General features: G+C 39.9%; 1 protein-coding gene across 6 annotated transcripts in view; it reads right to left on the bottom strand.

Moving 5' to 3' along the window:
* Positions 1–11,403, bottom strand: part of KIDINS220 (kinase D interacting substrate 220) — a 74,998-nt gene extending 63,595 nt beyond the window's left edge. For 5 of the 6 annotated variants that reach the window (XM_080342980.1, XM_080342981.1, XM_080342983.1 and 2 more), the window contains exons 1-2: positions 11,274–11,383; positions 3,288–3,434 (exon numbers count right to left, since the gene is read on the bottom strand). In XM_080342980.1, the coding sequence (XP_080199106.1) occupies positions 3,288–3,395 (108 nt within the window). In that variant the 5' untranslated portion in view covers positions 3,396–3,434; positions 11,274–11,383. Of the gene's footprint in view, positions 1–3,287; positions 3,435–11,273 lie in introns of all 6 variants that reach the window. The other variant, XM_080342982.1, reaches the window with a different exon arrangement.
* Positions 11,404–18,052: the final 6,649 nt, after the last annotated feature.

Below are 18,052 nucleotides of genomic sequence, written 5' to 3'. Positions count from 1 at the left end.
ACAGATTAGCTCTCTCCTGTAGTCCATGAGAGAACAGAAGACTCTGAATTGAAGATGCAAAAGGTACTTCAGTATCAAGAGTAAAAGAAAAGGCAGATCAAAGGAAATTGTAGGTTTTTAGGATCAAAATGTATCACACAAGTCAAGCATCTATCATTAGCTGTTAAGTAATCAAGGTATCTGGTATTAGAGAGAGAATGCACAGGGAGAAAGGACATGCAGGGGAATGGCAGAGACTGAGACTTGCTCCACTTAACTGGAACTGCCAGTGCTGCTCCAACAAAGCCATCCATACACAAGTTGACTGGAACATCCCAGCTTTTCCGGGAACTGATCACAGTCCAAATATAATGGGTTGGTAATAACGTGGGTGATCCCAACACTGGACAAGTAAATGCAGCCCAGGAGGTCCTGGCACTAACAAATCTGAGCTTGCCAGCAATGTTTTTAGACATACCCTGCTGGCACTCGAGCTCCCGTTCTGGTATTTTGTCTTTACCCGAGAAAAGATGCCTTGGCAGGTTCAAAACTGGAAAAAGAATTGCACTCAATGCCAGTAAATTCCAATGGAGAGCAAACACTTAAACAGAACTCCTATTATTGATACATATAAACAGTCTCACCCCACCATGGGTTTAAAATGGATGCAAACCATACATGTTTCCAGAAATTACCTTCTCCAATGCAATATACCAGAAGACTGAAAAATCAGCTATCAGGGAAATGATCTCTGCAAAAACGGCAGCTACTGAAAGCCAGGAGTGCACTTAGTCTCACTAAGAAGAGAAGAAAAATTAAGAAAAGAAGGTGAAGGCAGCGACATTGCTGATAAAGTTAACACAGATTATCTGTCAGATCTCAGGTATGTTGTTGAGAGGAATTACCAGCAGAGGAAGAGACTATTCCTCTTCTCAGATACACTGCATGTCAGGTAGTGAGGTTCATGTGTATGCTTTGAAACTTAAAAATTCTCTCAACTACCTCAGCATATGTGCATACACAACACGAAGTGAATGTGCTGACAATGACAGAAAACTGTCCTAAGTGAAATCAGATCTAATAACTACAGTAAGGCTAAATTATGTAGATGGTTTTCACATTTGCATTATGTTTTCTGGTTTTGAGTAATATCTTGCATTCTACAATTTCTTGCCAAAAATACTGTTTCCATCTTAGGCAGGTTTTAAAAAAATTAATGCAATAGAACAGGCATTTTTTCAGACTTACTTTAAAAAAAAAAAAATTAATTGCCAAGTCAGTTTTCCATATGCTACAAGGCAAGTAAAAAACTGCTTGGACTGTCAAACTCAATGGGTAAAGGTCAACTGTTCACAGTAACTAGTGCTCAGTCGAGAGGGTTTGATTTGGGGCTAACATCGCAGCATCTTCATCAACAGCCAGAACCATGAAACAGAACGTGCTCATAGCAAGCAGACGGACTGCCCCAAACTCGGGAGAGCGGTCATTATGCTTGAGGATGGGGATGCTGTTCAGAAGGAATCAAATAGGCTGGAGAAATGGCCTGACAACTCTCCTGCAGTTCAACAAGGCAAACGCAGAGTCTGGGATGGGCTGACTCCATACAACAGTCCTGACCGGGGACCCCACACTGCAGAAATGGGCGCGTGGTTCCAATGGGCAATGAGGACCAGGAGTAAGCTGTGCACCCTGAGGCAAGGAAGGCAAAGTAAATCCTGGTCTACATAAGCAAGAGCACAACTGGCCCTCTGCTCAACACAGGCGAGGCTGAACCCAGAATACAGTCCCCCAAGTTGGACTCCTAACAGAGAGAATCCCAACAGAGAGATCAACAAACTGCAGTGTGCAGCAACAGGGTCACTCAGGTGGTTATGAGACTGGAGTAAAAGACATGCAAGCAGAAACTAAGAGCTGGATTTTTTCAGGCTGGAAACAGAAGATTAAGAGGAGAAACAACATCAGCCTCACACTACCTAAAGGGAAGATTCTTAGAAGACAAAGGCAGATTCTTCTCAGAGATGCACAGCAAAAAGACAAAAAACAACAGTCACAAGATACAGCAAAGGATAATCCAATGAAACATAAGGAAAATGTTTTGAAACAAAGAATATTTAAGCACTGGAGCATTGCCCTGAGAGGCTGCAGGATTTACATGCTTGAAGGTTTTCAGATTTTGATTGGGTAAGTCCCTGAGCAACCCGATGTAACTATGAAGTTAGAAGTTAGCCCTGCAATTAGGAGGAGACTGAATCCAGTGACCTCCAGAGGATTCTTCAATTCTGAATTTTTCTATAAATCTGATTCTCTGAATATGCTGTTTAAATCAATAAGGTTCCAGTTCTACAGCACTGTTTAGGAAATCAGAACTAAAAAAAAATAAAAATATTTAAAAATATGTAAGCTGTACATTCAGATGAAAGAAAAATCCATATGCCTACAAACCAGAAAATCTACTACAGAAGATGAAATTAGTCAAATCATCTAAGCTTACCTGTAAAATACACAAAAGACATAACTGTGTATCAAGGTAACCTGAATTTTAAACATTGTGCAAACCAATGTGGACATTCACTAGCAACGAACATTTGCATGAATCAAAACCTCTCAGGAAACTCTTGGGAAGCTTTAGTGCAGTATAATGACCACACATTTGCTTAACTTGCTGGTGGTGATATGCTCAAATCAGACTAAATGAGATGGCAAAGCAGCAGCTAATGATTATCACACTATCCCAGGACTCCAAATAATCCACATTTCAACACCCTACTGGGTAGCAAGACTTCTTGTGTAATTCTGGTAAAGTCATTTAATACTCCTTGTTAAGTCTACACTTACCTTTGGATACATCTGTCGTCATCCACATGAGCACCTGCTCAGAGCAAATTGCAATATATGCTCCTATTTGGATCACATAACAAAGTTTCTCCTGCTTGGAAACCAGGATGTGGGAGAAGACTTGTTATCTCAGGTTTCACCCCCAAACGGACAGGGCAAGAACGCACATGCAGCTGAATTTGTGAACAAAGAAACAATTTCTAGCCGCATAAATACAGATATAATCTCCATCCACAAAGTAAGAACGGAGCTGCAGTTCCAGCTCAGAACACTCAGAAAACAAATACAATTAAAAGTGATGAGGTGCTGAGAGAGACTGAACCCTGTGTGTTTGGTCTGTGCAAAGGTAAGGAATCAGTTGAAAATAAAACTGAAATTTGTATCTTAAATAACCAGTGCGATCTCACTATTATTCATTCTGTAGCTAACAAGCTGAAATATGAAACTGACCTTTCCAAAAAAAATCATCTTACCTCGTTTCTCTCATCTACATCCCTGCATTTCTCAAGAAGTGCTTTCAGAGCAGGAACATTTCCTTCTTCTACATAGGTCAACAGACTCTGACTCATCAGACTTGCCATCTTTGTACAGTATTTAAAATGCTTCTATAACAAAGTTATCTGTATTTCAGAAAAGGAAAAAAAAAAAGCATAAGTAAAGGCTATGAGAGTTAACTTGAACATTAATAAGCAGGAATTGTACATGCCAAGTTATTAGTTGGGTACTAATACCCACCATTCTCAATAAAATGTTGTGGAGACATGGGCATTGAACTGCAATAAACTTCAATGAAAAGCCAACTGCTTATTTTTTCTAGGTCTTAGAAAATTACATAAATTATTCTGATTTTTAGGTATTGTCTAAATATGTATTTTGAATTGAATGCATAGTAGTCATTCATTTGCATATTCTTCTGCATATATAACATTGTAGAAATACCTGTGTATTTTACATACTTCATATACGCTACTTATTTACAATACAACCCTTATGCTTTATATACATAAGCAGAACATTGAGACTATTCAGCAGTATGAATTTGCAGCCTTATGGAACTCCGAGAAACAGCATTTATTAAATCAGTTATCACCACCTTTACCCAGACATGCCTGCATGTGATGGCACGTTGTCAACTTGCCAGTCAAACTTAATGTAGCTTCTGTTGACTGATCATGTGTTTTTAACCTCTAGTATGTAAGACAGGAAAGGTTTTTCTTTGTTAAGGCAGTCCATTAAGAATTGTTTAAGCTTTGTAAAAGAGCTGTTCAGATAAAGAGCAGTAAAACTGCACCACATTTATCTGAATATGGCTCCAGGGGCTGAATTATTCACTGCACCTAAATTAAGTTTCACAGGATAAATAACAAGTTGTGGGGCTAAACACAAGACACTACCCACCCCATACCACCTTTCTCCTCACCAGCAGATGATGATTGCTCGCCTTCTGGATTTTTCTTGCATGACAGCAGCATAACAGCACAGAAAAAAATCCAGCTTAGTGTTAGCTACATCCCAATGGTCAGGCTGTTCCTCACCAGGAAGAAGCCAAAGACCAGTGGCATTCCCAGGCAATGGTTCTAACTTTTATTCTCACATAAGAGCAGCCAGTGAATTTTTCTGCACTCCCAACTGAAGCGGAACATTAGCCAAGAAGTGACAAGAGGAAGCCAGCTGGATCTTCACTACACTTAGCATGGATAAGTTAGTTTAGATTTAGAGATATAAATAAAACAAACAATCTAGCTCTGCCTTAAATTGCTTGCACGGATTGTTAACAGTATTACACCATCCTTTCTCCCTCAGCAAGCAAGTACATATAGATAAACACACTGCTGTCGAGATATGTTAGACACAACCTGAGCTCGCCTATAGCACCACAGCCATCAGGTGACCCACATACAGAAATGCCTGGGGTGTAAAAATGTCAGCAAAGAAGCCAACAAGCCCGGTTCAGTTAACATGACAGCAGCTCTGGGTACATGTAGGACTTTAGGCACACACAAATGTCTAAAAACAATGGAAACCACAAGATACATATTTTAAGTATGTAAGCAAGAGAACATGAGAGGGAGAAGAGTGAAAAAGGAGGGACTATGAATCTCACTGTTAGACTTGGGCTTAAAACTGAGGTTGCACTGAGGCTGAGGGACAAATTACAAAGAGGATTTAGGCATCTGAATTCTTCATACTCCAAACGTCCACATACCACAAAAAATACACAAATCAAATTGTATCATTCAGATGTTATTTAAAACCCAAACCTAAAATCAGTTTTTTAAAAAAAAAAAAAGAAAAAGAAGATTTCAAATACAAAGCCCAGCAACAATTTTACTGGGCACTGTACAAATAGCCAGTCTCTCCTACAAGTTATAAATAAACTAAGAACACAAAAGGTCTGTCACGTTTACCATACAGTTAGAGTACCAGCCTGCAAAGGGGGGTGAACAGTACAACGGTGGTGTCATATAATTGTCGTTATTTTTTTCAGTAGGAGGAAGAGCTAATTGAGAGGTTGCAAACTTAAAAAAACCCCAAATAACACCAAAAATGAGAAGTTGAAAAGAAACAGTGATTGTAGTGACTCAGTGCCCACACATAGGCTCCTACTGCCATTTCAAAAACAAAAATACCAGAAAAGTCAGCATCCAGCCTGGCAGCCCAGAGCAGCACGCCTCCCTTACGGCCTGTGCCAGGACCTCACAGCCCTATGCAGTGTCTCGAATATTGTTGGGCACCTAAAACAACATTAGACCTTCACATGCAGGCACCTGAATTCCTACCATATTTTTTTACATATTCCAACAAAAATGCACAAACTGTGACTTGCCATTAGCTCCACTGCTCCCACTGACGTTTTCACAGCTCCCTGTGCAGTGTCCCAGCTTCTCTCCTGTAGCTGTACCTTAAACTCCCATCCTATTTTCCATACCAGATACTAAACTGAAAAATGTATTAAAAAATCATAAGCAAAGCATGACTACAGTGTCTCACCAAATGAATTTATACTCTGTGGTTACTATCAGAATTTTACCAATTAATTCTTGGCTAGTGTGAAAAGGAAAAAAGTATTCAGCATCACTTCCTCCTCAAAGTGAGGTTCTTCCCTTGATGTTCTCCACAGCCGTATTTCAAAAAGCCCAAGGCAGCCCTGCTGCACTGTAGATAAATATCCTGCTTCAGAAATCATGACTTGAACTCCCAGTTATCGAGAGAGAGCAGGTCCTGCCTTAATGCAGATCTGAGTCCTTAGAGGCAACTTAAATCTTTGACTAACAGCAAAATACCTGAAGCTAACGAACAAATCCAGAGCTGCATTTATAAAGTCCATGTTAATGTTACTTTTCTAAAATAACAAAAGCTTTGCAGGTGTGAACCATCTCCAAGTATATTAGTATTAATTGTCACCTATACTTCACTGTCATGTAATATCCCCTTCTTAGAATTAATAACAGTGTATTTCATAAAAACAAGAACAACAAAATCAAATATTATAATGATGAATTTTATATCCTCATGCTTTCATTTGCCACTTTCCAGACAAGCTTCTTAGGGCATCCAAAAGATTAACATCACTGGAGGGGTTTAGGAAAGCACTGTTTAGATAGTCAGTAACTGAAATTTCCATTTAAAATGCAATCTGAATTCACCAGGCTAATCTACGCATTAGTATTCTTCTCATCCTTAAACAAACACAGCAAATAAAGGAAAGAAAAAAAACACACCACCCAAAACAAAACACCACAACACAACCCCAAGCAAACAAACAAACAAATCGAAAAAACCCACCACCCTGCCACCAAATATACATTAAAAAGGTGATGGTTGTTAGGATTTTTTTATTCCCCCCCCCACCCTAAACATGCCTGAAATAAGGCTGAAGTCAATTCACCATGCTTTCAGTCATGACAGCAAGTCATTATAAATTGAGCACAGCCACAGCCAGTCCACCTTTTCATTAATTAAGACTGATGTTATTATGTTATTAACATTAAGCTCTGTACTCAAAGTTCATGTTGGTTCTGGATAATAAGGTGTGGTTTCCTCCAAAGCTTAAGATTTCTTCTAAATTAAATGCATCAAACCAAGACTTTGAGGTACAGTCTCTACCTACATAAGTGGCTCTATTCTGACCCCTCCAACAGAAAAAGTTCCTGAAATGTATATTCATGAATGTGGGGGAAAAAACAAACCACCCCCCCCCCCAACACACGCCACCTAGAACAAACAAACAAACAAATCGCACATAAAACCAAACACACACAAAAATCCACCACACACCTCAACATCTTATCCTTTACCAAAATAAAGGATGAGCTTAATCCCCACCTATTTTCATAAATCTATCACAGTATCACAGTATGTTTGGGATTGGAAGGGACATCAAAAGATCATCTAGTCCAATGCCCCTGCTGGAGCAGGAACGCCTAGGTGAAGTTACACAGGAACATGTCCAGGCGGGTTTTGAATGTCTGCAGAGAAGGAGACTCCACAACCCCCCTGGGCAGCCTGTTCTAGTGCTCTGTCACTCTTACTGAGAAGAAGTTTTTTCTCAAATTTAAGTGGAACCTCTTGTGTTCCAGCTTGATCCCGTTACCCCTTGTCCTATCATTGTTTGCCACTGAGAAGAGCCTGGCTCCGTCCTCATGGCACTCACCCTTTATATATTTATAAACATTAATAAGGTCACTCCTCAGTCTCCTCTTCTCCAAACTAAAGAGACCCAGCTCCTTCAGCCTTTCCTCATAAGGGAGATGCTCCACTCCCTTAATCATCTTTGTTACCCTACGCTGGACCCTCTCCAGCAGTTCCCTGTCCTTCTGGAACTGAGGGGCCCAGACCAGCACAATTCAAGACCACCAAATACATATAGAGCCCTTAATTGCTCAGTTAACAGTATTTACTTTGTTGTTTAACTCAGTAGAAGTATTTTTATAATCTATAGCAAACCTTTCAATTAAAACCAGAGCCCATTTAGACACTGATCCCATTTCCAATGTGGATTAATGCTGTTTTGGTTTGGTTTTTTTTCCACCAACATAAACCAATTCCCAGTCCACAAACCAGCTCTTCATCCACAATCCAAACTTCCAGGCTTGGAAATCTCACAATGCCCTTAAGCAGCAAACGCTGGTATTTTATAAGACTAACAGCCCAGCAACAACTATGAAAAGATATATTAAGGGCACAACTGCTCAGGTGAAGGTAACATTTACACAAGGATTAACCTGGTTTTGTAAGGCGCTCCTCCTGAGCTGAAACACACGTTATCAGTGTTTTGGAAAGACTGCAAAAATTTGCTGATGTATCAAACTTTTGTTTCTTTCAAGTGCATCAATACTGATTGCAGAGGTCCAGATAACTCAAATCTGCAGATATTTAATGTATTGTCAGAATCTTGTATCAGTTTCTAACTACATACAAATAACCCACTATTACACACCAAATTTTCCAAATAGCACCATTTTTTTGTAGCTCTCCTCCATATTTTTTTTTCAGTGGTGTGTGTGAGCTCTGATCATTTATGAATAAATAGCAAAATTGGTCAAACACTAGTGTTATTGATAATACTTTATCTTCTTGATTTGTTTTCAATAAGTAAAGGTTGTAGTGCCAACACAAAATTCGTATTTTCTATCATATGATGAAAAAAATTGTTGCCCTCTTCATAATGTGTTTCCTTCTGTTTCCAGATACCGAAGGCACCTTCCCAACACACAATGCTGTGGCAGATCTTTCAGTTAACTGTAAAGGGAAATAATTACAGTACTGCTGATATCTGGGCGTCTACAAATCAGATAGGGAAAGATGCAGTTTTTAGCCCTTAAGGACTGGAAATACCATCTTTTCCAATTAGAATTTAAAGAAATGTGAAATACAGAAGATTTGGACATATAATAATGAGACTACTATAAGTTGGTTTCATATTCTTACACATTGTTACACATTATGATGGCTTGAAAACAGAAAAACAAGTTGGAACATCACCGTTACTCATGCTGCATGGAATCTCATTAATACAAGCATTACCCATCCTTTATGACACTTTATTGTAATTACTTGCTAAATGGACATACTTCATAAACATTAAGATATCACAAGCCAGGCATTACATGAAACAGTAAATATTTTTAACTATTATATTTCAGTAGGGACTGAGTCAAGCAAGATTCTGGTTAAAGAACAAACTTTCAAAACAGTTGAAATAAGTCTCTCAAATATTAATTTCTGGTATTCAGCAGCAGAAAGAAATAATAAATCTAAGTTTCTGTAAGTATCTTGCACCCACATCTCTAACACCTGAAGTTCAATTATGACTAACGATCTTCCGACGATTTTCAGCTTTTCCTTATTTACCTGGGAACATTTATTCTACTTCTTTTACCCAAATTCCTGTAATCCAGATGAAAAACATTCTAATAGATTACATGATTCTTTGTTACTTTGTATCAAAGAACAAATAAGTGCAACTAGAAAACATTAAAAGACACAAAAAGATAACTAGAGACACAGACATTCTTCTTATTTTTAAACCTGTAACAAATAGAACAAAAAAAAGTTTGCACAAAAGGAGGTCCCTACAGATGTAACCATTACTACAGTACATTGTAAGAAATACAGAAAACTGGAGATATACAAGTAATTTTTTTTCCATTTCAGGCACTCAATGCAACTGCCGTTTCCAAATATTGTAGTATTTCTATTTTTTTTAATAAAACAATTAAGACCAGAAATTACATCCACAATACTGGAAAGATGCAAACACGTATTTAAACAAAAAGCCACCGTTGTCATCTGATAGCAACTATCAGACATGTCTATGTTCTGTCCTGGTTAAAACGATTAGTTAAAAGAAAGGTTTTTTGAAGTGTCTGACAATGGGATTTAAGCTTTATCAGAGAAACTACCTTTAAGATAGAATTTAAATATTGCCAATGAATATATGAATTCCAAGAGAAAATTTAATGCCTGTACAAAATACAAAACACACAGTCCTACAAAATATAATGTCAAGTTTCAAATATTTCAAATGAAAGTAAACAGAAACAGGTATCAACAGTAAGCTTTTCAAGACATTACACCAACCAATATAAATCAGTTCTGTCAAAATCTGTACAAAACACTAAACTGCAGCAAGAAAATCTACACCACCATCTTATACTGTCTCACAAAGCAAACACATTTCTCTGTATCATAAGATCGAGGGTTTGTTAGTCACGGCCACAAGGTGTATGACAAAATCTAACTTCTGGAGTATTTCCACTTACAGAAAAAGTCAGTTGTGATGAAGATTTTTTTGTTGTTGTTAAAAGATTTAAAAATAATTAAAGCCACATTTAGAAAGCTATCGTCACAAAGAATTTCAAGTAGATTTTAATTTCTTTATAATGAAGTTACTTTAAATAGCCACCATTTCAGAACAAAGAATAAACAGTTATTCAATAGACAAATATGTGGGGTTTTTTATGTATTCTGGCCTGATAAAAACCTCATTTTAATTTTTCCATTTCTTTATTATTTGAACAGGGATGGAGAGGAGAGAGGAGGATGTGTCAGATTACTCCCATACTTCAAACACCTTTCTAGCAAAAAACATATTACTGTATTACTTCAGCATCAGTCCTTCGTCAAAAGTTACAGACCAGAAAACACTTTCCCGGACTAATTTTTTAGCATGTACAAGAAGTAGCAAAGCCCTGCCTTTATGGGATTTCACTGCTCGAAGTCAACTTCTTCAGCCGTGCCCGGTGACAGGACCAGAGGCGATGGGCACAGACTGAAACCCAGGAGGTGCTGTCTGAGCAGCTGGAAGCACTTTGTGGCTGTGGGGGTGACCCAGCGCTGGCGCAGGTTGCCCAGAGGTTGATTCTCCACCCCTGGAGATGCCCACACGCCACCCGGACATGGACCCGGACAGCACGGTCCGGGTGACCCTGCTCGAGCAGGGGCTGGGCCGGGTGACCTCCCGAGGTCCCTTCCAGTCTCAACCACCCCGTGATTCTCCACCTTGGACATGGCACCAGACTCTCTCGCCGGCTCCAGCTCCTGTTTGTCTCCCCAACAGGTACAAAAGGCTCCCGCACCCCCGGGCGGAGCGGACAGCGGTGCCGGGCCGTGCCTGTGGCCCCCATGGCCGGTTCGATGCCCGGTGAGGTGTCCCCGCCACCCACGACCTATGGCCCTGCCCGCCCGGCGCTGCCGGAGCCCCCGGGGGTGGGACAGGCCGGGCGGAGCGGCCCCGACAACATCCAGCCCGGTCTAGGGCCTGGCCAACACGCCGGCCCTGACCATTGATCCCCCTCCCGCAGCGCGTCCCCTCGCCCCGCCGCTCCCAGGCGGCACCGGCGACGGGGGCCCCGCGGCGCCCTTTGTTTGCAAGCGGGAGCGCCACCTCCCCCGTGCCCTTCCCCTGTCCTTCCGCGCCCGACCCGCGCTGTCCCCGCTCCCCGCCTTCTCCTCACCTCACAGCCGGCGGGACTCGGCCCCTGCGAGCGGCTCCCCAAACCCGGCCGGAGCGCTGACAAGGAGGGAGCAACGCCGAGCGCTCCTCATCTCCTCAGGGCGGCGGCGGCCATCTTGTGTCGCTCCGCCCTCTTCCCCACCCGGCTGGTCACGTGGGCTGGGGCGGCACCGCCGTGGGGCAGGGCGGCCGCGGCCGGGACCTGTCAGCGCGCCGGGGAGCCCTCCGGGCCGGCGCGCTAATTACCGTGTGTAGACAGCTAATAACGGGAATTAAACAAAAAAACACAAACAACCCTGCCCGGCAGCGAGACACCGCGGCGGGAGGAGGCGCTGACTGAGCGGGTCCGGGCGGCGGCACAGCCGTGGGGAGCGCCCGAACCAGAGCGCCTCAGCATTCACCCGGGGCTGCTTTCTGAAAGAAAAGGGGGGCAGTTTTTATTAGCAGTTGCCGTCTGATAGATAAAACAAGTGTGGTGAGGACTGCTGCTGGTAAACACGGGAGGAAAAAAAAACCTTGCTGTTGTAGGAAAATAGGAAATTTGGATTTTAGGCCTGTATCAGTGTTATAAGCTGTGCTGCTAAGGCTGCAAGTCTCAGCTTGTCCCCTGTGTAGCCCTTGCCCAGAACCACGAGCCTGGTTACCTTATGCTTGCTTTGTACCCTTAGACATTGATAAATGCTATTCTTAGGTTTGCTGATTTCTGTACTAGACTGATGAACTATGGATAACAAATGAGACAAGTAGAACTTCAAAGCTAGCCATGCAACCCAAGGACTTTTCGTTCGGTACTTGCCAAGTGGAACATGAAGAAAGAAGTGAAACCTGCAGACCACTGGGACGGAAGGAACCTGAAGACATTGACAGTGATAGACAGTGATAAATTTACCTTAGTTGCATAATATCTGTTAGAACCCTATATAATGACTAGCTGTATGGCTGTATGATGGTCACTGTCTGAGGAGGTGATCCAACCCTGCTGTTCCTGCGAATCTTCTACAATAAATACTGCTCAGAGTAACCCACGAGAGTTCGAGTCTCTCTCCAGCACCTTCCTAATAACCTTTTTCACTTGCCACAAGGCCTGATGTTCAGCAGCGGCCAGTGCTGCCATGGCCGAAGCGTCCGTGACCCCCTCTGCGTGTGCTCTATTGATCAAGTGCATCCAGTGACCATAGCAGGTCACTTCCATCTTCAGCATAGCCCAAATCCGCGATACCCGAATGCTGCTTTATTTAATTCATTTGGGTAACTGGATGAGAGATGATCTCTAATGACTACAGTAATAACATCTCCCCCAGAGCCCACAGAGACTGGCTTAAACCAGGGACAGTAACGAAGGGCCATAGCCCCCATGTTCAATGCTGCAAAATTAGGGATAAAATTTAGTAAGAAAAAAATAAAGGGGGGGGAGGGAGAAAAAAAAACAACACATCACTTTCAAGTAATTCTTACCCTTTTTGTTTATCTGCCCTCATAACAGATGTATGATTTTTAATCTTTTAGTTTTTAAACAACTGAAAAGTTTGTGTCGCAGTAACCAAGCTTGTCTCAGATACAAAATCGCCCCACTATTTCAGTTTTCGACATCTATCCAACACAAATATAAACTGAAGATTATTGCTGTGCTTTAATTATTATTCTACTGATTGTAATTACTATAATATTTAAAACTGTTTTCTTTCCTTCCTCCAGTTTCCTCAACTTAAATTGATAAAACTCCTGATCATGCAAAATGTATATTTTTGCCATCTGACAGAGGGTTACTATGAGGAGATGCTGTTATGGGGTAGAGCACACAGGCAGCCACGCCACTTACGGTTTATCAGCCTAAATGGTAAAGTAGGCAATGGGCGGTAAACCAGGAGGATTTGATACAAAGGCAAACCTGTTTGAAGCAAAATGAAAGCTGGTGTGGAATTCTTTCCAATGAAATAAGTTATTAATTACCAAGCAAGTAATTTAGGTATCTCATCAGGAAATCACTGGGAAAACACTGCTTTATGCATGTGTAATACATGAGTGTTTTTCTTTTCAGCTCATGCTCGACTTGTATTTAAATTTCTTATGACAGCAGGATAACTAGAATAAAAGTGCAGAGAGTCCCTTTACTGCTAGAGTTTATTTATTTGGAGAGATAATTAATAAACCCAACAAAGAAATCACTCTTTTGGTACCACATATGACTGTCCTAGGAAGATCTGTAAGATGCACTGGCAAACCTTGCCAAGGGTACAGGTCTCCAGCTCTAATCTACTAAATCGGTTGAAGACACCTTCCTCTAGAACTACTTCTGTATTCTGGACCAAAACACCCTGCATGTTATCAGGAAGTTACTCAGATGGAATTCAGTTAATTATAGGCACAGGAAAATATCTGCTGGCTCCAGGATGTTCTTAATCAGGATTCTTTCTGTGCAGTACCTTACAAGAGCAGAGTTAAAAATCTGTTATAAGAACAATCATATTAATCAAGTATTAACATCGTGAAGTAGCAACAGAAGGCTTTTACCTGACTCTGTTCGTTTTTCACTAAATGCAGTTCATTAACATCCTTTTCATACTACTGACCCCCACCATTGTGAATGCACATTTGAGAAGGTGATTTTCATGGCAGTTAGATAACATCTGGTTGAAATGACAAAAACCACCAGAGCTTCTATGAAAATTAATAAAACCACATCTGTAGTCCTTTATGTTGAAATGGGAAGTATTTGTAGGCTCCACGACACAGCTTGCTAAAAGAGAATTCTAAACACACAAGACTTAAAAATTCATTAATACAGCAGGGTCTTTCAAGAGACCAACACACACATTCCAGTACTCCTCTAGGGTGGGGCATTTGCAGAAACAGATCATTGTAAAGATATCTTTACAAAGTTGCATGGGCTTAACGAAGTTTGTACTGAAGCAGAATTAATACCAGAACAAGAGAAGAGAGTAAAAGCTCCAGTATGAGACAGGAAGCAATGGAAACAGCCTTTGTTTAGTAGTGACATATAATGTCCCTTATTTTCTGTAACAACCTAAATGCACATGGTGAAGAACTTACAGGTCACGGAGTCTCAGCCGCGTTCCTGTCACCAGCCAACAGAAACTGCCGTACTGGAGCTCTAGTACTCAAGTTTCAAAAAGGATAAAAGTGCACATGTATGGCACACATTTGTTTCTGCTTCTCTGGAATTATCAATTAAGTAAGCAGCTTCTTCAAAGCATTGATTTTGATTTGTTAGTTATGTAGTTTCCATGTATCAAACTAACAACATCTGAGCTGTCATATTTAGAGATAGGGCACGAGGCAGCAATATGCTTTGGCATGGATACTTTAAAGCTGCTTAAGTACCTTTCCCAAGCAACAAGAAGCTAGACTTGAAATTCTGTTTACCAGCTCTACTGGAAATAATTATATGCATGTATTTGTATATAAGCTCTAGACAACAAATGGGATAAAAGCAATTTTGAAACAGAATACTCCAGCTACCATAGTGTAAATGCATGCACTGTTATGTTTAGTAATCTATACAGTAAAGGAGAAGCTGCATTAAAATAAGTTTGTTCCTTAGCCCTCATTAAAGCCAGACAGACACCAAAGAATTTAGAATAACAACTTCACTTTTTTTAAACTACAGTTTAATCAGATTTAAAGACACAAATTAGAAAAAAACATTTATAGGCAAGTTAAAAACACCTTTAAAACATAAGAGCATGCTGCTTCTGCAGCACTGCCAAGACAAATTAGAAATCAGTAATTATTAAAATATCACAATCACAGTGTAACTAACAGTGGTATTTTAATTTTACCATACACTAACACTTAGTTTATGGATCTGTTGAAAAATAACACCTTTTTAAAAAATATATATTTTGCAATAATAAAAATGAAACTCACCAACAATGCATTATAGTCTGAACCAGGAAAGGCAAATTTAGGAATACTGTAGCTATCCACTTTTAGGGGTGCTTTCTCACCTTAACATATGGGTAGTTGGAGGCATAACTACTTCTGCATTGAGGTATAACTATTCCCTTGAATGTGTAACCAAGGCAGGAAAGAACAAAGTTTCATATTTTAAATTCTTAAATTGAATAACTTATTACAACATCTTCAAATAACTCTATATTTACCCATCTTACACTATTTTTCATTCAATACATTTTGAATGTTCTCTTCTAACTGGTCTAGAACACATCTGAGGTCTGGGATTTAAGAATAACTACCTAATTACTATTGTATCATTTTTGACACCTTTGTCACAGTAAGACACATCAGAAGATTCTTCATAGAAATAGTGAACACCACTGGACAAAAGAAGGTACAACGAAACGATGTAAAGAGAATTGATAAACACATAGAAAGGCAAAATACGCGTAGGCAAATACTCCTTAACTTATCATGACAAAAGGTTGTTGCACCTTTAATACATATTCTGGCGCTATTCTGATGACCGGTCTGTCTCTAGGCACGCTGATTCGCTTATTTTTTGTTTCAGATTACATCTATTTTTTGTTTCAGATTACATCTTCACATTTGGAAGCCTAATCTGAGACCACAGACCAGAGCTGTCTGTTCATATGACATATTATTGTGAAACCTAAACAAAAATCCAGCTTGGAGTACTTCTTCAGAGGACAGAAGGAAGGAAGATTGTGCAGAGGTCTCTTTTGCCAAGAGGTTTGTTTGGAATAAGGTGCTGGACTGAGTCGCTATTAATAGGGAAACTTTCCTCCGAAAGTGGCCCTAACTCAAATTTCAGTCATATATCTGAAGTCACATTTTGTATTCATAGCCTTCAGCAGAATTTCCTGTAAGGGTTGGTTTTACAACTGGGCGGATGAAGCCCTTTACTTTTCACTTAAAAGTGTAACCAACAGATTCTGTTTTCACTTTAGGAAGCAGAAAGCTTAATACTCTGAGAACAGAGCCCAACAGCCTTCAGCAGATTTGCTACACAATTCGGGGGCTCGACACTGGCCTCACATAAATATTGATATGCCCTATTTTAAGTATATTTATGCACACTATAGGTAACTACAGTTTGTCAATTCATAACATTTACACAATGCTTAGATGGATATGCACATGGATTTAGGTAATCTAAAAACGTCTAAAACCAAAACCAGGCCTAAGTCACTGGACACATAGCTAATATACAGAAGATGATGAATTGGAAAAATCTTCTTTTGCACACTTGTATAGCTAAAGTGAGCAAAATTATGGTTTAAATATTATGTAATGGGATGAAAATTCTTATAGTTGATAGCTTTTGTAAAAAACATACTAAAAACTCATCTCCAAACAGGTTTTTAAGGAATTAGTGGGGTTTTCTTTTGTTTAGTTTTAACTGTCATAAGGAACTGTTGCAATATTTGCAGTTCTGACTTTGCATGGTGACTTCACGGATGCCTGGATTTCACGGTGTTTGCAAAATGTCCAGGTTGAGACAGCAAACGCACCAAAAATCTACGTAGGTCTAACATAGAGCAGCTGCAGCCTGGGTCACAAGCAAGTACACCCTCTGTCAAGCTCTGCATGGGGGATCCTGTGGCAAACCCTCTCAGCCACTGACAGGACACAATCCTACCAGACACTTCTTCTCAGACAACTTTTCAACCACGACTATGAAGAGGGTCAAGACCAACAGTGCCAACTAGCTTAGATCCAGACAGGTCTGGTCATCCAATGAGAGAGTATCTGCTTAGATACTTAACTCAGCATAGCATTTAAGCACTTGTTCAAGTACTTACAGCCAATTGATTTTTGTAATGGGAAATGTAAAAATACTCCCAAGTGGTCTTCTGAGTATTACTGGACCTAAATAAATACATAAAGGCTAATCATGTAATGACATGCTGTGATGAATCAGCACAGAATCAATGTATTTTTTTTATACATAGAGCCTGCATTGTGTTAAAATCCTTAAATTTGTTTCCATCTGTTTTTCTAACACTGATCGCTTTTCAGCATAAATGGCAATATTTCAAAATTTTCATTTGAAACAAAAAATTCTCAAACCTGATTTGAGAATTCAATGAGAATTACGAAGTGAAAGGCTTAAGGATAATGGAAATGAAGGCCTAAATTTTTGTAAATTGTGCTTTTAAATTTCTTTGTAATTCAAAGCCAACTTATAAAGTTGAGCATGTGAAAGTTCACATGTAAGCAACAATGACACATTTGCAAGCAAACACAAGGACATATTTGACCATGTATTTAAACAAATTGTTAACAATTTGTTTGCAAAGCTTCTGAGAGAAAAATTCAGGCTCTGTTAACATAACTTTTGATATGAATTTGACAGGAGGTGAGGATTTCATAAAGGTCTCCTCTGCCTCAGAGGGCATTTTACCGCTAACCAAATCAATCCTGTCAACAGAGGCACAACTACCTAGTGTGCATCCTGTCACACAGCCATAGCATTTATAGTCATATTGCTTATGCCCACAGGGGGAACAGAATGAGTTATTTAAGTGTAAAATTCTTCTAATAAATAATATAGTGGTAAAACTCATACCACAAGTCAGTGTAGAGCAGGGAATACACAAAGATCTCTTCATAAATTCTTCTCACTAATGTATGATTTGTTATCAAGAGCATATTGAAATGCATAGCAGTATTTTTACATGGTAATATATTTTAAAATGTCACCTATTACTGAAATCTCATCTGCATGTCAACTGAAGGAATGGCCGTGGAAGAATTAGCTTCCTGAATAAGAAGGGCATATCTGGAACTGTAAAGCCTTCCCAATTACAACAGTAGTAGGCACCACTGGAAGTATTA

This window comes from Nesoenas mayeri (assembly GCF_963082525.1).
Source record: "Nesoenas mayeri genome assembly, chromosome: 3".
NCBI lineage: Eukaryota > Metazoa > Chordata > Aves > Columbiformes > Columbidae > Nesoenas > Nesoenas mayeri.
This window is presented reverse-complemented; position numbering and strand designations above follow the sequence as displayed.